The 23,338-nt window shown below is 32.4% G+C and overlaps 2 protein-coding genes across 8 annotated transcripts; both read left to right on the forward strand.

Moving 5' to 3' along the window:
* The first annotated feature begins 10,229 nt into the window (after nucleotides 1-10,229).
* LOC143343582 (uncharacterized) lies at nucleotides 10,230-13,575 on the forward strand. Of its 2 annotated transcripts, none has more exons than XM_076768612.1 (2): nucleotides 10,230-10,437; nucleotides 12,698-13,427. In XM_076768612.1, exons 1-2 carry the CDS (start codon nucleotides 10,390-10,392, stop codon nucleotides 12,929-12,931), a joined length of 282 nt encoding a protein of 93 aa, XP_076624727.1. In that variant the 5' UTR covers nucleotides 10,230-10,389; the 3' UTR covers nucleotides 12,932-13,427. The 2 variants fall into 2 exon arrangements, with proteins under 2 accessions (XP_076624727.1, XP_076624726.1); XM_076768611.1 differs by lacking the exon at nucleotides 10,230-10,437 and adding an exon at nucleotides 12,429-12,578 and having other exon boundaries at nucleotides 12,698-13,575.
* Nucleotides 13,576-13,756: 181 nt separating this feature from the next.
* On the forward strand, nucleotides 13,757-20,515 carry LOC143343578 (protein-lysine N-methyltransferase SMYD4). 6 transcript variants are annotated; one of them, XM_076768599.1, is made up of 11 exons: nucleotides 13,757-14,300; nucleotides 16,089-16,320; nucleotides 16,494-16,677; nucleotides 16,734-17,073; nucleotides 17,147-17,396; nucleotides 17,471-17,814; nucleotides 17,894-17,967; nucleotides 18,061-18,173; nucleotides 19,757-20,048; nucleotides 20,121-20,283; nucleotides 20,366-20,515. In XM_076768599.1, the coding sequence occupies exons 1-11, from the start codon at nucleotides 14,179-14,181 to the stop codon at nucleotides 20,493-20,495; spliced, it is 2,244 nt and encodes a 747-aa protein (XP_076624714.1). In that variant the 5' UTR covers nucleotides 13,757-14,178; the 3' UTR covers nucleotides 20,496-20,515. The 6 variants fall into 6 exon arrangements, with proteins under 6 accessions (XP_076624714.1, XP_076624715.1, XP_076624716.1 ...); XM_076768600.1 differs by having other exon boundaries at nucleotides 13,759-14,300; nucleotides 17,486-17,814; XM_076768601.1 differs by having other exon boundaries at nucleotides 13,762-14,300; nucleotides 16,755-17,073.
* Nucleotides 20,516-23,338: the final 2,823 nt, after the last annotated feature.

Raw genomic sequence — 23,338 nt, forward strand, 5'->3', positions numbered from 1 at the left:
ACAAATACCTGGCTGAACATTACTCTACCAAGCGAGTCGCATCCTCGCACATAATATTTTTTTATTATGTCTATATTAGTTTAAAATAAAACATTTTAATTGAAATATGTTTAATACTATATTTATGTAACAAATTTGTATACAATCACAAAGGGATGTTACGGTGAACTTTGTTAAAACATGGCAAATATAAATATGATTTATCCACACAACTATCACTGAATATTGCAATTTTTACAGTACAGTTTCTTGCCGATTGAGAACCTAAATTTTTAACGTTTTTTTCGTAACAAATTTTGCAGTGCCTTTTTATCGAATTAAAGTTGCCCTCCTTTTTTATAATTTCGTGACAATTCTTCATGGTCCAGTAGGTAGAGAATTATTATTATTATTACAAGACATCAGATTCATGGTTAATTTTTTCAAAATTCGAGGCTTGTTATTTTTTGGTTTGTAAGACTGTCATACAGGGCGTTCGACCACCCCTGGGAACAAATTTAATGGGAGATTCTAGAAGCCAAAATAAGACGAAAATCAAGAATACCAATTTGTTGATGGAGGCTTCGTTAAAAAGTTATTAACAATTAAATTCGAAAATTTCAAATCGTTCTGAAAAAATTATTTTCGAGTGCGGGGGTCAATTACAATCATTTTTGGTGAATACACATATCCCTGAAATCCTACCCATTTTCGATAAAAAAATTCGAGTAGATACTGAAATTTTTAGACAAAATTAAAAAATTTCAAATCATACTTAAAGAATTACATTCAGTTACAGAGGTTATTTACAATCATTTTTGGTCATTGTACATAACCTCGAAATCCTATCCACTTTCAAGAAAAAAATTCGAGATGGTGTGAAATTTTTCGACAAAATTAAAAAATTCCAAATCGTTCTGGAAAAATTATTTTCGGTTGCGAGGGTCAATTGCAATAATTTTTGGTGAATAGACCTAGCCCCGAAATCCTACCCACTTTCTAGAAAAAAATTCAGTACGAGCGGAACTTTAAACGATAATAACTTTTTAACGAAGCCGACATCAAGAAGTTGGCATTCTTGACTTTCGTCTTATTTCGGACTCTAAAATTTCCCATTAAAATTTCATCCAGGGGTGGCCGAACACCCTGTATATGAGAGTTCGAGATTAAACTAATAACTCCTAAACTATTCAATTTTCAACCTAAAGCCTCTAATACTTTTTTCAAAAGGATACAAAGATGCATCGATTTATGAAAAAAAAACAAACAATACAATTTTACTAAAAAAATTAATTTAATTTTTTAATAACTTTAATGAAGCCTCAGTCAAAATATTGATATTCTTGATATTCGACTTATTTAGGCCTCTAGAGTCCCCCATTAAAATTTTTTCCAGGAGTGGTCGAACACCCGGTATATGCATAAAATGCACTTTGTAATCGTTAACTGTAAATACAGGGTGTCCCGTAAATAGTGTAGGAGCCGGAAATGTGGGGTAGCTGAGACGATTCTGAACAACAATTTCCTTTGCAAAAATGTCGGATGGAGCTTCGTTTTTGAATTATTAACGAAAAACACTGACGAATCACGGCGCGTGCCTGCCGCGCGCTCAGGGCCGTCCGAACTAAGAGAGCCACCGTGTCGGGTAGGTAGCAAGATGTGCATCGGAGATACGTCGAGGAACGAATACAAATAATTAAAAATACTACCACTGCAACTGTTAGCTCTGCAGATTGGATAAATCAGTCAGATAAATCGAATTTATTAATTATTTGTATTCGCTGTTTCCAAGAAAGAAGAAATAAAATGTGGGAAGATGCTCTCGGAATTTTTAGGAAATTAATTCTTCGCACCTGAGTGACGCTTCTCGCCAGAGTGTGTTAAAATTAAAATAAGAATTATTTTCAGAAAATTAAAATAAATACGGTAAGAACCATTTGTAATCGTTTGTTATTAAAAACTGTACTGGAAAAGCAGACTGGATTTGTGCGAACCGAAACATTTTTCGCATGCAAGGGGTTAATAGAGAATTAATTGAAATTCGCCTTACCCATTTACTTGCAAGTTGCAATAGGGCCAGTTAGTGCACCCCTGTCGATCATGGAAAGGTCGAAGACCCCAATAAAAATCAGCTGATGGGACGGCCCGGTCACTGCACCCGCTTCTTACCCCGAAAATGTAAAAGTGAAAAGTGCTAGTGACCGTACTGTAAAGTGTTTTCGGGGTAAGAAGCGAGTGCAGTGACCGGGTCGTCCCATCAGCTGATTTTTATTGGGGTCTTCGACCTTTCCATGATCGACAGGGGTGCACTAACTGGCCCTATTGCAACTTGCAAGTAAATGGGTAAGGCGAATTTCAATTAATTCTCTATTAACCCCTTGCATGCGAAAAATGTTTCGGTACGCACAAATCCAGTCTGCTTTTCCAGTACAGTTTTTAATAACAAACGATTACAAATGGTTCTTACCGTATTTATTTTAATTTTCTGAAAATAATTCTTATTTTAATTTTAACACACTCTGGCGAGAAGCGTCACTCAGGTGCGAAGAATTAATTTCCTAAAAATTCCGAGAGCATCTTCCTACATTTTATTTCTTCTTTCTTGGAAACAGCGAATACAAATAATTAATAAATTCGATTTATCTGACTGATTTATCCAATCCGCAGAGGTAACAGTTGCAGTGGTAGTATTTTTAATTATTTGTATTCATTCCTCGACGTATCTCCGATGCACATCTTGCTACCTACCCGACACGGTGGCTCTCTTAGTTCGGACGGCCCTGAGCGCGCGGCAGGCACGCGCCGTGATTCGTCAGTGTTTTTCGTTAATAATTCAAAAACGAAGCTCCATCCGACATTTTTGCAAAGGAAATTGTTGTTCAGAATCGTCTCAGCTACCCCACATTTCCGGCTCCTACACTATTTACGGGACACCCTGTATAGATTGTGATTGATTAATCTCAACGATGATTAATATAACAATGATTCTTTTTATTACAATGGACTCATTGAACATTTAAGGATAGAGAATGTTATTGATAATATCTGTATCAAATCTCATTAAATTCGGTTGAATGGTTTTTGATTTATTACGTAAACCAGCGTATCGTACATGGTTCGGGATAACACCATTTTCTCCGTTATAAATAAATATAAACATTCAAAAAAAAATTGTTCTAAAAAGTTGAAGAAATGCTTCATATATGGTAAGTAGATCATTTCGACTGAATGCACACACTTCTTGTAAAAAATTCATGAAAATATCGCTTGTTTTGAGCTCGTCAATGTGGTGTAACTCCTTAAAACTGTAATGAAAAAAATAATCAATTACTCAATGACTCTGTCTGAAAGAATGTAAGAATATCGCAAAATTTTGGAAGGAATATTGAGAAATTTATGTTTATCCTGTAGGTTGCATAACTACATTAGGTGATATGTACGTTTGAATGGAGCAACTTAAATAATGGCCTGACTGGGTCTATGAACTCTCAACAAACGTTTACTTCGTTCTATGCCTACCTTCGTTTGCAACAGAAAGACCCATTGATAGGTATTGATCGTTTCGTTTTACTGAATCGCTTTTCTCAACGAAAATCTCTGTTGTTACCAACTAGACACAATGTTTCGATTGATAATTTGCTGTGTTTATTGACATAGGTATGTATTTAAGAAAGAAAGCGTCAATTAAACAATTTGCAAAAGTACTTTTAATACTTTTTCTATCACAACATATGCTTTCCACTTTCAACTGACTAAATAATACAAATGAATAATAGTTTTTATCTTTCGCACGCACGAATATGTACGTACGAATATTTTTGTGAAATTTTGTTATTATGTGCTATGTAGATTAAAATTAATATAATTTTTGTTATTAATTACGAAGTTTTGTTAAAATTTGGTAGAAATAAACTTTATACGCGTATTCATTTATAATAAATTTATTACAAAATCTTACACGTATCGCTTGAATTTCAAAACTATTTTTTATAAATTATATATAAGGGCACCAATATTTAGGAAACTGACTGTATCTATGCAATTTCCAACTGAACGGGCACAAAATTAGTGTCACGTTATAAATGTGCTGGTTATTATGAAAGTGGTTTAAGTCATGTATTTCCCGTTTTGAGATATTTAAACGTTTGCAAATGACCATATTAAAAAATATTTTTTCATCGTAATGCAAATTGTATCAAAAATTAAATGTTACCTACGCTAACAGAAAAATTACAAATTTCATTAGGAAAATAACTTTAACAAAAATTAATTTAGTTTTAGAATTGTATTATTTATGTCATGATTGCAACTTTATAATTAACATTTCATTATTTATGCGTTGTTTACTTCAACTACAGGATTTTCTACAGGGTGTCCCAGCTAAAGTGTGACAGTCGCGATATTTCAATAACTATTGATGATACGGAAAAATTCTTTATATAAAAATTGCAGGATAAAATAGGATCTTTATTTTGGCGTAATGAAAATTTTGTTTATGTTATTAATTTAAAAGATACGATGATGAAGTTTCGTTTTTTAAATGGAACTATATATTTTTTTTTAGATCATGCGATAGTGTTTTCCAAGACGAATTTATTAACCTGCAATTTATTTACCTGATTTTTATTAGTTTTCAAGATATAACGCTTGGAAGTTTACTGATTTTCGGCGGAGACGTCTCGACTTGAGTGGTAAATCATAAAAGCGGGTGTTCAGCCATTCCTGGGAAAAATTATAATAGGAGATTCTAAAGACCAAAATAGGACGAAAATCAAGAATAACAATTTGTTAATGGAGGCTTCGTTAAAAAGTTATTAAGGTTTAAAGATCCGCCCGTACTGAATTTTTTTCTCGAAAATGTGCAGAATTTCGGAGGTATGTCTATTGACCAAAAATAATAGTAATTGGCCCCCGCAACCGAAAATAATTTTTCGAGAACGATTCGAAATTTTCTTTTGCGCTGAAAAATTTAAGCACTTACCTATACCTCCTTATCGATTTTTCTTAAAAATTCGATTTCCATTTTTAATAATTTTGTTTGACGCCCTATAGAAAAATTGTCTAATACTCTTTAGTAGGAGCCTATGAGCTCTACTTCAGAAAAAAGTTTCATTCAAATATATTCATTATTCTAGGAGTTATGGCTATTTGAAAATTAGACCATTTTTATGTTATCTTCCTTACTTTACGGAGTCAAAGAACAACTTCTTCAATATTGTTAGAATTTCTACATATTCTTCGCAAAAGTACGCGTTGATTGCATTTTGAAAAATTAAAATCCTCTAATCTGTTTAGAAGTTATAACGTTTTAAAGATAAACGCGAAGAGACATTTCTGGTCTGAAATTATATTTTCGATAAGGAATTTTTTTCTCGAAAATGCGTAGAATTTCTGGGGTATGTGTAATAACCAAAAATGATTGTAATTGTCTCCTGCAACTAAAAATAATTTTTTCAGAATAATTTGAAATATTTCAATTTCGCCGAAAAATTTGTCTTCCTATTTGATTTTTTTCTCGAAAGTGCATAACATTTCCGGGGTATGACTATTGACCAAAAATGATTATAATTGCCCCCCGCAACCGAAAATAATTTTTCCAGAACGATTTGTAATATTTTAATTTTGCCGAAAATTTTATCTACCTATTCGAATTTTTTTTCTCGAAAGTGCGTAGGATTTCGAGGGTATGTCTATTCACCAAAAATGCTTATAATTGACCCCCGCAACCAAAAATAATTTTTTCAGAATGATTTGATATTTTTTAATTTAATTTTGTAATAACTTTTTAACGAAGCCTGTATAGCACGCTTGAATAACTTGAAATATTCGTGATGAATTGATAGATTGTAAGATAATAAATCCATTAAAGTATTTTCTGTGACAGTGAATATTAAAGACAACTGTAGGTTACAAAATAATTTTGGTCTACCCCTTCTTAGCGAAAGATCTAAGGGACAAAGTTTCGCCGCACAATCAATTGAAGTTTTATAAAACATTTTATATAGAGCTTTATGTATCGTATTCACTGTATTTTTAATCAGTTAATTGGTCTTTCATCAGTATTTTTGACTCTTTGTGCCGTTGCTTTTTCTAGTTCCTCGGTCGAAAAAATCATTTATAGTGTCATACCGCTGCGCATAGAAGAAAAAGTGACTCACGTCGCTATTAAAGTAAATATAAATATGCAGCAGATAGTAATGAAAATGGCAACTTCATTTTATTGTTTATTTCGTGGCAACTTGATAAAAATTCTGTTATAATAATGAAATGTAGTTGGTACGACATAATACTAAATGAAAATCTTAACTTGTTTGGTTTCGTGATTTAAACCACTTTCATAATAACCGGCTCAAATATTATACGGAAATTGTTGTCAAGGCGTAAAAATTTATCCAGTGACGTCTTCTCGCTATGCCATACTTAGGGCACGGTTATCTTGATGGAGGTGTAGGATCATCATAGCCTAGCGACGGTGTTTCCTTCGTTTCTGGAACTGTTTCTGTATGCGAAGAACATCACGTCCGGTCCCGGGCGCATCCTGCCTTTCATTAGAGACACCTCGTGTTCGCTCGATCGCCGATTCCATAGGAAACCCTCGTCGCAGGTGAATCCTCGACTGTCCTTCGAATACACCACAAATCGAACGTCGGCCGTTGGCAGCGTCATTCCCGGTCAGCGATCAGTGGTCATTGTCGGAATGCTTCTGAACGACTTTCATTTCCATTCAATCGTTTAGACCGTCAACCATTGTTTAACGATCGTCCTTTTTCTGTCAATTTAAATGTTTTACTCGATTAGGTTCCTTTCGAACAACACACTCATAATCAGTTGCTGGTGACTGGTGTCAGTGATCCGTTCTTTCGACATGTATTTCCGTTCAGTGTGAATGGTTAGTCATTTTGCATGTTTCGAAATATAGTAAAAAAAAAAGGAAAACGTAATTTTATGGTTCCTATGATTTCAGTAATTCTACATGTTTGAAATGAAAATTAAATAAAAAATTCTCAAGTTTGGTCATAACTGACTGGCACTAAACTGAAAGGAAAAGGTCGATAATTTAAAAAATGGCAACACTTTAAAGTTTAATTATCGATTTTATAATGTCTTTTATTATTTTTGCGGACCAAAAGAATATGAAGAAAACAAAACATTAAATTGATTCTGGTACGGGCTATAATGACGAATGTACTGAATCAATCGGACAAATAGATTTTCAGACATCATGGAAACCAGTTAATAATGTATAGATTTGAGATAAACGCGTTTAAAGTTTTTCTTATCATTTTCGTGAATTAAACAAATATGAAAGAAACAAGAAATTTGGATAAAGGATATTGCGTATGTAACTATTCTTCAAAAAAATGTGAAAAAAAAACAATCGATTCGTTTAAATGTTTACAGTAGATTACCCTCTTCATAGTATGAAGTTCATACCGGTAGCTGTAAAGTAGCTGTAAAGCAACCATCCATGTCAGCATTGTTACTTGCATTACATACATGTATTCAGGTTAATGCCTTGCTCGCTGTTAACAACATACAATGTCTTAACGTTTACCACGAAGCATTAAATCTTTCTGTTGAACGTCAAAAACTTGATCATTGAGGTTGCATGTCGTTAGAATAATATACATGTCAGAGAAACAAATTTATCAGCCATTGCTCTTGGACTACTTCTACCAGGTTCTCTCGGACGACCAAGCCTTTGTCTCGTTACTTTTTTCATGTTGATTAAAACTTCTAACCAATTTATACACACTTTATTAACAAGAAAGAATATTCAATGAAAACGGGTGGGTCTTTTACAAGAAATTCTTTTAACTTTTTTTAACGCACGTCCTTTCCGTCCGGAAATCCTTTTTATTTTTCTTTTTTCTTTTTCGTCCGTTTCTTTTTTTAAACGTTCCAGTATCTAGACAACCAACTCGACTACCTTCAAAGGCCATATTCAAACGTCAACGCCAACCGGTCGCATGTTTGCGTTTTCGATGATATTCTTCGCATCGATTAAATTTAGGTATCGATTAGGGTCAACATAATTGGATAAGCCAGCATAATGGTTTACGATGTACGTACAGGGTGTTCGGCCACCCCTGGGAAAAATTTTAATGGGGGATTCTAGAGGCCAAAATAAGACGAAAATCAAGAATACCAATTTGTTGATGGAGGCTCTGTTAAAAAGTTATTATCGTTTAAAGTTCCGCTAGTACTGAATTTTTTTCTCGAAAATGCGCAAGATTTCGGGGGTATGTCTATTCATAAAAAATAATTGTAACTGACCCTCGCAACTGAAAATAATTTTTCCAAAACGATTTGAAATTTTTTTTCCCGTCGAAAAATTTCACACCTTCTCGAATTTTTTTCTAGAAAGTGGATAGGATTTCGAAGGTATGTCTATTCACCAAAAATGATTATAATTAACCCTCGCAATCGAAAATAATTTTTCCAGAACGTTTTGAAATCTTTTTTTTCGCTGAAAAATTTAGGCACCTTCCCCTCGTCGATTTTTCTTAAATATTCGTATTTTGTTTTTAATAATTTTGTTTGACACCCTACAGAAAAATTGCCTAATACTTTTTTGTAGGCGTTCATGAGCTCTGCTTCAGAAAAAAATTTCAATGAGATACCTTTACTATTGTAGGAGTTATGGCCGTTTATAAATTGGACCACTTTTATGGGATTTTTCACATTTTACGGGATCAAGGAGCAACTTTTCCAATATTTTTAGAATTTCTACATATTCTCTACTAAAATACGCGTTGATTGCTTTTTTAAACATTAAAATCCTTCAATCTGTTCAGAAGTTACGACGTTTTAAAGATATGCATGAAATTTCAGGGAAGCATTTCTGGCCTCACATTAGATTTTCGGTTAAGAATTTTTTTCTTGAAAGTGCGTAGGATTTCGGGGGTATGTCTATTCATAAAAAATAATTGTAACTGACCCTCGCAACTGAAAATAATTTTTCCAAAACGATTTGAAATTTTTTTTTCCATCGAAAAATTTCACACCTTCTCGAATTTCTTTCTAGAAAGTGGGTAGGATTTCAGGGGTATGTCTATTCACCAAAAATAATTGTAATTGACCTCCGCACTGAAAATATTTTTTCCAGAACGATTTGAAATTTTTTAACTTCACCGAAAAATTTCATCACCTACTCGAATTTTTTTCTCGAAACTGAGTAGGATTTCGTATATATGTCTATTCACTAAAAATACTTGTAATTGACCTCCGCAACCGAAAATAATTTTTCCAGAATGATTTGAAATTTTTGAATTTAATTGTTAATAACTTTTTAACGAAGCCTCCATCAACAAATTGGTATTCTTAATTTTCGTCTTATTTTGGCCTCTAGAATCCCCCATTAAAATTTTTCCCAGGAGTGGCCGATCACCCTGTATAGACGATACACGCGTGCTAGTTCCCTTAAAATCCGTCTCCTTTACGCATCATGATTTATTTTTTCTTTTTTTTCAATATTTAAATCTAGAAGTACATAATTAGATCTAATAACGCTCATTTGCTACGATAATGAAATAACTTTCGTCGATTACAAACTGTTGGTACTGAAAGAAAAACCCCATAACACCGAACAATGATATTATAATGCGTTTATCTTAATTCGATATTTTATTATACCGATTCAACATTTCAATGTGACGTTCTTAGAAAATTATAGTTATTTAAAACGTTCAAAATCATTTATGTTGATTCAGTGTCGCTTATCGGCAGTCCGTGCGCCCGCGTTTACTTTGTTCGAAACGTGTAAACTTGAGAATTTAAAGTTTGACCTTTTACGCTACTTTCTTTTTCCTGGTCCGGTGATTCATTAAAGATTCAATACAGAATAATGACCATTAAGTTCTCTAATAAAATTTAGAAAAAAAATCATAGGCGCTTTAGTTGTCTATCGGGCGTCGACGAAAGTATCGTGAACTTCGATCGACAATGTGTTGACACTTTCAAGAGCCTCTTTTCACGCGCTCGATTCCAAAAGGGATCCTCCGCCATCCGTGACTGTACAACGCCTGAGCACGTAACGCGTAACCTGGAGAGGTGGCCTGGATGCCTTTTTTCGTCGTGTACCGTTACTATAGAATAACTTAGATACTATGATCATGACACTGCCACTTATTTCACTATGTCATTGTCGTTAATCTGTTCGATCGTTCATGTCCTCTATTAGCCGCGAAATATAACGAGAAGAAGAACTGGGTGAGTTTCTGTCGCGTAAACGTGGTTCGTTCAGTTCTCGTTGCTCGCTCTGCGTGCGCGGTCGAAACAGTTCTATCGATGCTAAACGTATTTACTTGTCGCAGGAAACAAACGTAAACGCAACGAAAAGTGCGATCAACAGTCTCAAAAGGATTCGCTGGTATTCACCGGAAGTGATTAACGCAGCGGAAACACAAGATGAAAATCACGCTTGCTTTAGTAGCAATTATTCTTGCTTGCGTCAACGTAAGTTCAAATTAAGCGAAAGTACGATTCAAATGTAAAGAATTAATTAATGCATTAAGAAGGACAATTAATCGTAAATAAGAATTATAACGGTGTACGTTTTCAAATTACTAACAGATCGAAAGATTGATCATCATTAAGAAGGATTTATATAATTTTAATAGGGCACTGGACAAAAATATAAGACACTTTGAATACTTATACATATATTTTTTATACGTATATAGAGTGTCCCATAGCATGTGACTAGATTCTACACATGAAAACAATAAAAAAAGTTCATATAAACATACGTCCTATTCGATCTTGTTTTCGAGCTACGACGAGTTAAATCCAACGGATTATTATCTTTGGGGCTATTTGAAATCCATTGTATACAAAGTACCTATTAATAACGCTGGAATGCTACGCGAAAGAATTGTGCAAGGCTTCCATGAAATTTGAACAATTCCTGGACAAATGAAAAGGGTAAGACAGTCAATGATAAAACGTCTCCAGGCCTGTATTCAAACATTTGTTGTGAAGGTGAGCAAATACGATGTGTTAAAGAAGAAACTCGCCATAACTCGAAACAAAGACGAATAGGGCATATGTTTATATGAACTTTTTTTATTGTTTTCATGTGCACATATTGCGGGACACCCTGTATAAAAGAAATATATTGTACTTTGACATAAAACTTGTTTCTATTTTTTCGCGATAGCCAATATTGGTACATAACATGGTACTATCATCACTCATTTGATAGCGACTTAAACACCATTCGTCTTTCCTTAATAAATTCACGAAAATAAAAGTTCCATTCAGAGCCACGCAAATCGATATTTTTTTCATTGCTAAAAATGACTTTTCCTATTTCTTCGTGTAATAAATTTGCCCATGACCACACATCAGCCGTACCGCATTATGTTGTTCCGTTAAAGAAAGCCGTTGCTTCAATTCCTTGTCATTTATGTGTTTGCATTTTTATAAAGTACCACATTACAAAACTCAACAATTTACTGAAAATCAGTTGCAGTATAAAACTGATTCCACACAAAAAATTCGTATTAAGTGAAATAATGACAATAATACGAATTTAATATTTTTCATAGAAAACTAAATTATTGTAAATAATAATACGCATTTTATATTATACCTTCAATATTTTATTGAATAAAATATTGTTTATATTAAAATTCCAAGTATGTGTTCAGTTTTGCTTCATAATGTACATCAGACACGATAATTCCATTTTATAGTCATAATTTGAAATAAAAACACAAACAAAAAAAATACATTCATGATCCCAGGAAGCGTACAGAAGAACTTTATGAGGATGTAATCCTAGCATGTTGTGTAAAATTCATTTCTCATCTCCACTTATTAAATGCTTTAGGAAAAATTCGATTTTAGAATATGCGAACAAAGATATACACGCAGTCACACAATCAAAAAAGTTTCGTTCCGTTACCCAGTGTGAAACTCATACTTTGTGCTTCAACACAACTCCCATTTGGCATGTTAAAAATTTTTAAAATCTCTTGAACCAACAAATTTCTTTTGTTTTCCTACTACGTTATGAATTTCATCCTCATCGATCTGAAAATATCGAATGGTACGAACTTATGGGGTAATTAAATATATCGTAAATTTTCCTTAAAATTATTATCACTATAGGTCGAGTATACCTAACGCGCATACAATTTTCGTGTAATACAAAATAAGGACAATAATGGTATCGTCCTTCCACCTGAAGAAGGCACAGCGTGTTTACATCCCCACTCTTGCTGCAGTCCGCTGATTGGCTGTCACCGATCTTCGCCACCGTTTTCGACCAATACCTGTGAGTCAGCGGACTGGAATAGGAGTGGGGATGTAAACACGCTGTGCTTTCTTCTCGTGGAAGCACGGTACAGTCTTCCGCTGACTTGAAGTCTCCCGGAAGGAATGCGAGAGAAGTAGAAGGGATAGACGTATTCCCACGTACACATTGATTTCTAGCTCGCTATTCGTCGCGGTATTTACACACACATGTGGACTGCCTGAGAGCAAGGGAACAAGATAGATAAATGGGCGGTCCGACTTCCCTTGCCCTTATGCCGTCCCGCGAGATTTCAAGTCAGCGGACAGAACAGTATATTACGATTCGTAATACCAAAGTATTATGAGCAATACTATATGATAAATGAAATGAATAAATATATTTTCTTTAATTTTCTGCCACATATTTAACATCTGTAAAAGGTATATCATAATAAATGTTTGTAATTATCAACAGATTCACTGCGTCGATGGCAAAGCAAAAAAAACTACGCAATTATCTCTTCAAAGTAAAGAAACAAACGTAGTAAACTTCATGAGATTACTCATGTTGAGGCTGGTTTTTGGAGTTGCGTCGGCCATGGGTCTTGGTGAAAATCTTTCGAGTCTGCTTGGAGGAATTTTCGTGCCACCCGGAGCGGATGATTACGGTGATTATGGTGATGACGATTATGTACCGGACTTGTTTTAAAGCTTTTGTGCGTTACACAGTAATTATTTATAATCACGGAGACACACAGTGTCATAAGTTACAACCATCAATTATTAAAATTTCTTTAAATTAAATAAAAAAAAAATTTCTTAGATTGTACGAAACTGTTCGCAATAAAAATGTTAATATGTAATATTGCAAAACAAATAATTTATACGAAATCGATCTTTTCATGGAATCTTTCGATTGTAATATTTTAGTATGAATTAATGAAGTGATTGTAAACGAAACATTAATTTTCGTGTTGTTTACATTTATGTGTTTAACACTAGGTTTACGGACACTCGTTGCGTATATTTTTATTGTAATTCGCTGTGTTGACAAATACATTAAAATGCAGTTATTTTTTTTAATCAGTGTCTATATTTATATAATTACATCAATTAAACTCAACATAAATTTTAACTAACAAATAATATTTATGAGTTCTGTAACGTTAAGTTTAGAATCTGAATGCGTTCAAATTGACGCATTCCTTAGGCCGGGGGCACCCGAGCGTCGAAACAACGTTCGTTTTTATGCCCTTCCTTGTCTTACAATTGAAAAGACATAGGAACGCCGATCTTCTCTGTTTTCGTTGTTTTCAAATGCAAGACAAGGAAGAACATAGAAACACACGTGTTTCGACACCCGTGTGCCTCCGGCCTTAAACCTAGTGTTAAACGTGCATGTTAATTGTCTCTTCATAGCGATTCAATACCAATGAGTATCAATATCAGAAATATCATTTCTTCATGTACAAATATTGTTCTAATTTATATGTTCACCAATTATTTACATATATGCGTGAATTAGTGTCTAAAAAAATGAAACTTTGTTGCGTCGAAAAGCACCCATAACATTTTATTCAAAGTGACACATTGTAAATTGCTCTTTGTACGTATCAAGGTTTCAGTGTAATACAATTAATTTATATTAAATTGTTATTTGAAATTTAATAAAATTGATTCGCTAAAATAGTTTCGTATAATTCGTATTCGAAAAACGGTTCTTCGTTGTTATGATACTGTTTTTAAGAATATTAATGAAAAATATATAATATTGTACATGTTAAATATTGTATCAGTACAATATAAATTGTAAACTAAGTTTTTAATACATTAGTAAGATAATTGTTAGAAATATTCAAATCACGCTATTCGTACTTGCTTCGTTTGCATTTGTGCTTCTATGCATAACCTCAAATTTTTACTTTTCAATTCAACTTACATATAATTGACAATAAAATGGAATGGCAGAGCGTATTAGAATTTCTTAGGCGTAAATTTAATGCCACACATAACTTAAAGAAAAAATTAAAACATGAACATGAATTAATGTCTTATTTATGGGCTGAAGCAGCCACAAGGTAAATAGAAAACATTTTAACAAAAACATACAGTCAGTCAAAAAAGTCTCCGTACACTGCACTAAGATTTATTGAACGTTGTATATTAGCCAAGAAGGAGGTCAAAAATAAATAATTTTTACGTTATTTTATTCAGAAATATAACATTTATTATTAGTGGCAAAGAAGGAAAGGGCATAAATCCATTTATCAATGGAATATAATGGACAAAAGCACAAACGTAACAAAAATGTGGTCAAAAAAGTCTCCATACAAAGAAGTATTCAACAGTCTAGTTCTAAAAATTCTGTAGAATGTTTACAAACAAGACTGGAACAATATTCCAAAGTTAAGAATAAGTTAGTTTCTTGAGTACTAGCAAACAGAAAGGTTCATATTGTGTGTATTTTCTTCAAAATGGAAATCCCTGTTGCGATTCGAAAGTTAATTGTTTAAGAAAAGAAGGTGCAATGTTAAAAAAAATTGCACAAATTATAAAAAAGTCAACTTCTACAGTGCAATATATATGCTAGAGATAGAATGAAACAGGATCAAATCAAAATTGAAGACAAACAAGGAGACCTAAAAAATTAGAATCACACAATAAGCGTGCCATTTTAATGTGATAAACAGTGATCCAAAATTGGCATCAATGATAGAAACTGATATATACAAGTAATACTTGAGACAATACGAATTGTAATAAGGAAAGCAGGGTACAATGGCTGTACAGCTAGACAAAAACCTTTTATAAGCCAAGTTAATAAACAGAAGCGTTTAGAGTTTGCAAAGTTACATATTAACAAAGACCAAAATTTTTGGAATAATGTAATACTCAGTGATGAAAGAAAATTCACTATTTCTAATTCAGATGGAAAGAATAAAGTATGGAGAAAACCAAACACGCAAATGGAACCTAAACATTTGTATCCAAAATTTATACATGGATATGGCTGCATGATGGTTTAGGGGTGTATGAGTGCTATGGGAGTTGGATACATGACATTTATTGATGGTACTATGGATCAAAATGTTTATTTGAACGTTTTGAAAGAAAATTTGGCCCATACTGTATTAAAATCAAATTTAGGTCTGGGTTATCCAACAAGATAACGACCCTAAGCATATGGCAAAGAAAATAAAAGAATGGTTACTGTATAATATCCCAAAGCAGCTTCATATGCCTCCCCAATCACCTGATGTGAACCCCATCGAATATTTATGGGGTGAAATGAAAAAAAAATTAAAAAGGTACAATATTAAAAACAAGAAAGATTTGAAATCCAAAATACTACTAGAATGGAATAATATTTAACCAGATTTAACTAAAAATGTAACATGCAAAAAGCAGGCAAGAAATTATTAAATTAAAGGAAGGACCCACTGATCACTAACTGAAAAACTATAGTTAATAAATTTACGTGTACGGAGACTTCTTTGACCACATTTCTGTTACGTCTGTGCTTTCACCAATTATATTCCATTAATAAATGGATATATACCCTTTCCTTTCTTACTAATAATAAGTGTTATGTTTTTGAATATAATAACTTAAAAATTATTTATTTCTGACCTCCTTGGCTAATATGCAACATTCAATAAATTTTAGAATAGTGTACGGAGACTTTTTTGACTGACTGTAATTGATATTTTTAATTATAAATTTAGCTTCTACAATATTGAAATTAAAAACTGATGGAAACTTCCAAACAGGTTAAATGGTTCCTTTTCAAAATTTAAAAATTCAATTTGTTTTTATTTATTGTTATTGTATTGCAATCAAAACATTTTATATTATTGTTTATTTAGGAAACTTGTGCTCTTATGGTTAGAGCAACAATATAATAAAAAAGAATCTAAATCAATTGAGAAAGCACAAATTTTTAAAATAATGGGAAATAGAGAATTTCAAGAAAAAAATTATATTCAAAGTATACAATCGTACACAAAATGTGCCTTATATGCGCCTACAAATAGTTATGAATTATCAGTTGCAATTGCAAATAGGTCAGCTTCCTTATTTTATTTAAATAGATATGACGTAAGTATAAGAATTAATAATACTTTGACTATATATAAAATTTATATTTCAAGAATAACACTTAGCATTTAAATATAACAAAATTTATTTTATTAAGTATTTTTCTTGTTATACTAAAATTTATTTATATATGCATTTCATATATACAATGAATATTGTTCAACAATGATAAGGACTGCATAAAAGATATCGAATTAGCAATTAAGTTTGATTATCCTAAAAAATTACATTATAAATTATATTTCCGCGCAGTACAATGTTATATGAAATTAGGCAAACAGAACCTAGCCAAAGAAACACTTTTAACATTACGTGATATTCTAAATAATCCTGATTATACTACACTTTCAACGAAAGGTATAAAATATATTATCAGAATATTTTAGTACTATAATTATAATATTGTTCTTTAGAAATATTTTGTAAATTTTCAGACGATATTGAAAAGCGAATTTCTGAAATAAATTTCAGCACAACATGTGTAGAGAATGACTTACCAAGCATAAGTAATTTATCGAAATTAAAGTCTGAAATTGTATTTGATGAAAATCCTGATTTTCCAAATGCATCTGCAAGTGTAGATAGAAAATATGACAAAGAATTAGGGAGATACGTTATAGCAAATAGATTTATTGAAAAAGGTGAAATTCTCTTTTTGGAGAAACCCGTAAGTTTTGTATTATCAAATCATGAACCCATAGTAAATCATCATTGTCAACACTGTAATTGTTCAAACACAGACATTCCTATTCCGTAAGTAATATATATTTAGTTTCTAAATATTTTCTCTAAATCTTTAAATATTCCAAATTGTACATTATTTTAGATGCACAAAATGTTTAAATACGTTTTATTGCGATGTAAATTGTTTAAATGAAGCATGGTTTTCATATCATTGTTGGGAGTGTTCAGGAAATCAAATGGGTCTATGGAAAGAAATTGGAATAGGACATTTGGCACTAAAAGTTTTATTAACGTGTACGACTACAACAGATACAATTAAATTTAATGCAATGCAAAACTTAGTAACTAATTTTAGTAAACTATCTATAGAAGATTTGATTGTGTATGGAATTGTATGTATAATATGAAACAACAAAATTGTATATATACTAAAGGAAAACCAAAACTTTTCACCTAATTTATACAGTTACCATTTTTGCAGACTGCAATTATGCTTACAATGTACTTATCAGAGTATACTGATTATTTTAAAATAAATAATCTTAATGATTGTCTTGTAAGCAAATTTTCTGATAGTATTTTCAATTCTAATTTTAATATTTCAACAAATATTGACAAACAAATTTATGTAAGTTCTTTACTTTTGCGACATATTCTACAACTTATTTGTAATGGACATGCAATTGTAAAATCAAACATATTATTGAATGAAAATGAATCTTCCATGGAACAACAAAATATTGTGGCTGCAGGAATTTATCCTTCTGCAAGTATGATGAACCATTCTTGTGATCCTAATATAATTAACATGTAATTTTTAAATATATATAATATATTTACATAATGTACTTTTAATAATATCTTGTATATTATTTTTATTGTATTTTAGCTTTATGGATCAATATATAATTGTGAGAGCATCAAAACACATTGCAATAAATGAAGAAATTTTCAATTGTTATGGTAAAATAAGATTTTTTTAAAAATTTGTCCAAAGAAATTTTATTTAATCATATTAGTAGCATCTTACCACTGATTAAAAATTATTATACATAGGTCCACATTATAGACAAATGTCAAGAAAGGAGAGACAGAAAATTTTAAAAGCTCAATATTGCTTTACTTGCAAATGTAACCCTTGCATTTTGCCACATTTGGAATATTTTGTGGTAAATATCAAATTAATTAATTTATTATTATTACATATTGTAGGAGTGAAGGATGTCCAATTCAATTTGAATCGCGTGTGAGAATGGGGGGTTGCAAGCGAGACATGAGTTGCGGGGTCTTAAAACGAAGGAGCGATTAGCGTTTTTATCATTAATGTTCGCGGCGTGTTTGCGAGCGGTATGTCCGATATATACAGGGTGTTCGGCCACCCCTGGGAAAAATTTTAATGGGGGATTCTAGAGGCCAAAATAAAACGAAAATCAAGAATACCAATTTGTTGATGGAGGCTTCGTTAAAAAGTTATTAACGTTTAAAGTTCCGCTCGTACTGAATTTTTTTCTCGAAAATGCGCAAGATTTCGGGGGTATGTCTATTCACCAAAAATGATTGTAATTGACCCCCGCAACCGAAAGTAATTTTTCCAAAACGATTTGAAATTTTTTTTTCCGTCGAAAAACTTCAGCACATACCCGAATTTTGTTCTAGAAAGTGGGTAAAATTTCGGGGGTACCAAAATTGATTGATTTACCAAAAATGATTGTAATCGACCCCCGCAACCGAAAATAATTTTTCCAGAACGATTTCAAATTTTTTTTTTCCGTCGAAAAATTCCACACCTTCTTGAATTTTTTTCTAGAAAATGGGTAGGATTTCGGGGGTATATCTATTCACCAAAAATGATTGTAATCGACCCTCGCAACCGAAAATAATTTTTCCAAAACGATTTGAAATTTTTTTTTCCGTCGAAAAACTTCAGCACATACCCGAATTTTTTTCTAGAAAGTGGGTAAAATTTCGGGGGTACCAAAATTGATTGATTTACCAAAAATGATTGTAATTGACCCCCGCAACCGAAAATAATTTTCCCAGAACGATTTGAAATTTTTGAATTTAATTGTTAATAACTTTGTAACGAAGCCTCCATCAACAAATTGGTATTCTTGATTTTCGTCTTATTTTGGCCTCTAGAATCCCCCATTAAAATTGTTTCCAGGAGTAACCCAACACCCTGTGTATAGAGGGCATTTCACCTAACTTGACCACCTTAAATATATCGTTTACTTTGTATGATAGAAAAAATATCAGGGGGAGAAAATATTCTATTCGAAGGCGCCAATACGATGGTAGTTCGAATTTTTTTCTGAAGGTTCATAATCTCTTCACTAACGGTCAAGTGAAGGTCAACATATTGCACTTCGTTGGATTCGTCTTTTTATAAGCTATGAGACTGTGTAGTGAAAATATGCAGTCCCATTAAAAAAAACTACGATGTCCTTGAAATCTCGAAAAAAATGACCCCGAGAAAAAAAATTCGACCCATCACCGTATTGGCGCCTTCGAACAGAATATTTTCTCCTGACATTTTTTCTATCATACAAAATAAGCGATATGTTTAAGGTGTTCAAGTTAGATGAAATACCCTGTATATTGTTTATATATATATAATTGCAAAAATCCAACAATATATTTAAAGCAATAATTTTTAGATTGCACAATTTACACAAATTTTTAATTATTTGAAACATTTTTAAAATATTTATAATAGAGAAGTACATTATAATAAAAAACATTATAATTTCAGGAAAGGTTCAACGCCAAGAATTGTTTAATATGTAATGGTGCATTATGCAACATTGAAAATTCTTTATATTGTTTAGATTGTGGTAATAAACCAAAAATTTGTCAAGAAAGTAAAATACAACAAGCTGCAAAAATGTTTCATACAGCTCAAGATTTTATGGACTTAGGAAAAATTGATGAAGCCTTAAATGAATTAAAAAAATGTTTACATATTAGAAAAGCAGTGTTATATAAATATAATGTAGATATTACAATCACTTTAAATCTAATGGAAAAAATCTATACTACAATGGGTTTGTACAAAACAAATTACATATAATAATATTCAAATAACTTTGTGTAACTAAACGAATGTAATGTTTTAGGACAATGGAAGGATGGTATAGCATGCTTAGAAAATACAATTACTACAATTACAGAAAGATTTGGTTCATCCAGTATAGAGCTTTTAAACATATTAAATAAACTAACAGACCTATATATTATATATTTACAAAAAGAGTTAGATACTACAACAGATGCATATAAGTAAATCTATTATTCTTTAATTACAGTATACTTAAAGTTGAAATTAAATTAAATTTATGAAAGCTATATTTTCATATTACAGGTCTCTAGTAAAAAGAACACATAAATATTTAGACCAGCTGGAAGAACTTACAAATTTTAATTTTGGATTATGGAACAACGTTAGTATAGAAATAAAACAGAAACGAGAAAAAATTAGTTCAATTATATAAAATATTTTAACACGCTTTAATATGTCAGCTATGATATTTAAAATGTAAATAAATAAATATATTTTATAAAAAATATTTTCAATTAGTACTATTATTATAAAAACATTACTCATCAGTTTAATTTATTTATAAAACGTGCTATGTATGAAGATTTCAAGGCATGTTTTTTTTTATTTAATATTAGGAATGTGTAAAACATTCCTTATATTTATATCAATATAAAATCAAAATCATAGTACATATTTTCCATGTGTTTTATTCACATTCTCCTTTGTCTTTCCTATTAATTTCTTAATTTTTAAGGATTCCAAAGTTTCATAATCCCATATAACTGTTCCAAATATTATTCGAATCTAATTAATATTTAATTAAGTTCTTCAACCATTTTTCTATACATTTTTTCATGTAATTAATTACTTGTACACGATTGCTGGAAGCGATACTTACAAGGAATGTTTTTTAGGTGTCGGATTCCGATTGTTCTGAATTTTGGATATGTTTTAAAGGAGCAAAAAATAAGATATATGTATTTTTTTATATCGGCCCGTTTTCATATGTAGGGGGTGAAACGACCCCCTAAATTGGTAATTATTTAGATTACGGACGGTACTTCCGATTTCAATGATTTTTGAATATTGTTAGAATCTGAGGGTTCTAACCGGGGTCCGGACGAGGGAAGTAGCAGGGAAAGTTAATTGACAAGTTTTATTATTTATGTTTTCGCTTGTTGCGCTGCGACAAGCCGTTTATTCAAAAAAAAAAAAACAAAATTTGAAAAATATAAAAAATATAAAAATATGAATATATTTTTTCTATGGCCGGGGGAGTGGCCTCACCGGCGTTGTCTCGGATTTGCTGGACCTTGGTTTCTGTAACAAAGGTTCGATCAAATTAAATACGTGCGTAGACGTATCGTAAACACACGCTCGTCAGCTGTTCGCCTCGCTCTCCTAACGACTATCGGTGCGCTTGGAGGGGGAGATCAGCTGTCGTTTAGCGTTGATCAATGGACTGTATTTTTTATTGCTCGCTGATAGTTATTTATTTAAACTATCAACGAGACTTTTGCCCTGAACAGAAGAGAATTCACTCATACCTGTCGGGGGCGGTTTCGCCACGGACGGATCACCAAATGGAGCTCGTAAGGCTCCAAGTGGGTGGATCCCGTGAGCATGCTCACCGTACGGGCATAGATGCCAGATTCAGCACCCGGCGCGATACTCACGCATGGCAAATCATGCGTACAAAGGCAAACTGACACATGCCCTCTTCCTCGATTATTCCGAAGCTGCCCGAAGTAATTTCGGACTGCCTCGGGGGAGTCGAGAGAGAAAGGCTCACATTTGCCTTCTCGTTCTTAACAACTGAAATCCGACCTCCCGTCTACGGCGTACGATTTGGAATCTCGAGCCGTGATTCTCGACTGCCCAGGCATTTTTACTTTCCGACCTATGTAGGCGCATATAAGCAAAGTACCCATAATGGAAAAAAATTTTGTAAAATTTATTTTACGGAAATACACGTTTTAAGACCCCCTGATCATATTTTAATTATTGAAAAAGAAGAAATTTTTTTTACTATTCCCATGTATGAGCGTACATATGTATATTAATAATACGATTTTTAAAAATCAAAATTCTTTAAGATTGAAAATTAATAAATTAAAATGAGAGTCCACTCTTTGCCAGTATCGTGCACGCTGTGGCATTTTTCAATAATAAGAATTCTTATTTTTATAACATAAACAAAAAAGTAGAATTAATAGTTGCGGAAATTAATTAATAATGATTTTCCTCGATATATTTTGCGTTAACTGTATCAATTTGTTATGACGAACTAAATATTATATGTTTGATTTGGCTTAATTTTGCATAAAAAAATGATTTTATCGATCCATAAAAATTAATAACGTGCATGATACCGCTCAATGGAAACCACGGGAAGGTGGTGGTCTCTTCCATCAGGAGGGAAATGTAAAAAACTGTTATTTAATTATGCAATGTGCAATATTAAAATGTTTAAACTAATGTAATGAAAAAAGAGCTCGTAGATACATTAATTTTTGATTAATGCACATACGAGCTATAGGAACAAAAGTATTATACAACTGTTTACATTTCCAAAGGAAAGGGTGCGTGGGAGAGGATTATTCTACAGTTACCTGCGGACAAGCATTTCCGCGCCAACTGTCTTCGCGTATATACATATACAGCAAGCAAAAACAACAATACTACTAGCAAGCAAAAACTACAATACTACTAGCAAGCAAGTTAAAAAAAGAATAGCGCGAGACAGATCGAACAGTCAGTTGGCAATATCCAAAAAAATATATTTTGGACATTACCAATGGGACTGCGGTTACAATGCAAGTGTTTTTATCCGATATTACGTCTTGTTGCGCCTATGTCGCGGTTCATAGAAGCAACAAAACAGGGAAATACTGCGATATCGTGGGAAACATTTGCTTTGTAACTGCAGTCTAGCCCGCGTCATGTGACGTAGATGAATCTTGAACATCCACGTCATATGACATAGAAAGATCATCGTCGTTGTATGACGTAGAGGGAATATTCGCGGTACCGTCATCATCTACGGCATGAATACGTAATTGAAATTTCTGCCTCTTAGCAGTTGTTGAATATAAGTTTTTGAACTCATTAGAGATAGATATTTTTCATCTACCTCTATAGTTCGGTATTTTCCCTCTGACGTTCTTAACGACGATTTCAACACACAAACAGCACTCGTGGAAGTTGAACAAAGTCTATTACGCTTTCTAGTTTTCACGTCTGGTAATATGGAAAATATTCTTTCGGCTTCGGCATTCGAATTTGGTAGGCATC

The sequence above is a fragment of the Colletes latitarsis genome, chromosome 7 (genome assembly GCF_051014445.1).
Source record: "Colletes latitarsis isolate SP2378_abdomen chromosome 7, iyColLati1, whole genome shotgun sequence".
Taxonomy (NCBI): domain Eukaryota; kingdom Metazoa; phylum Arthropoda; class Insecta; order Hymenoptera; family Colletidae; genus Colletes; species Colletes latitarsis.

Coding starts and splice junctions, on each gene's coding strand:
- LOC143343582 (XM_076768611.1), top strand. CDS start 12,489: ATGGGCGGTCCGACTTCCCTTGCCCTTATGCCGTCCCGCGAGATTTCA. Junction 12,579..12,697: donor TTACGATTCGTAATACCAAA/GTATTATGAGCA, acceptor AATTATCAACAG/ATTCACTGCGTCGATGGCAA.
- LOC143343578 (XM_076768599.1), top strand. CDS start 14,179: ATGGAATGGCAGAGCGTATTAGAATTTCTTAGGCGTAAATTTAATGCC. Junction 16,321..16,493: donor TTTATTTAAATAGATATGAC/GTAAGTATAAGA, acceptor AACAATGATAAG/GACTGCATAAAAGATATCGA. Junction 17,074..17,146: donor AACACAGACATTCCTATTCC/GTAAGTAATATA, acceptor ACATTATTTTAG/ATGCACAAAATGTTTAAATA.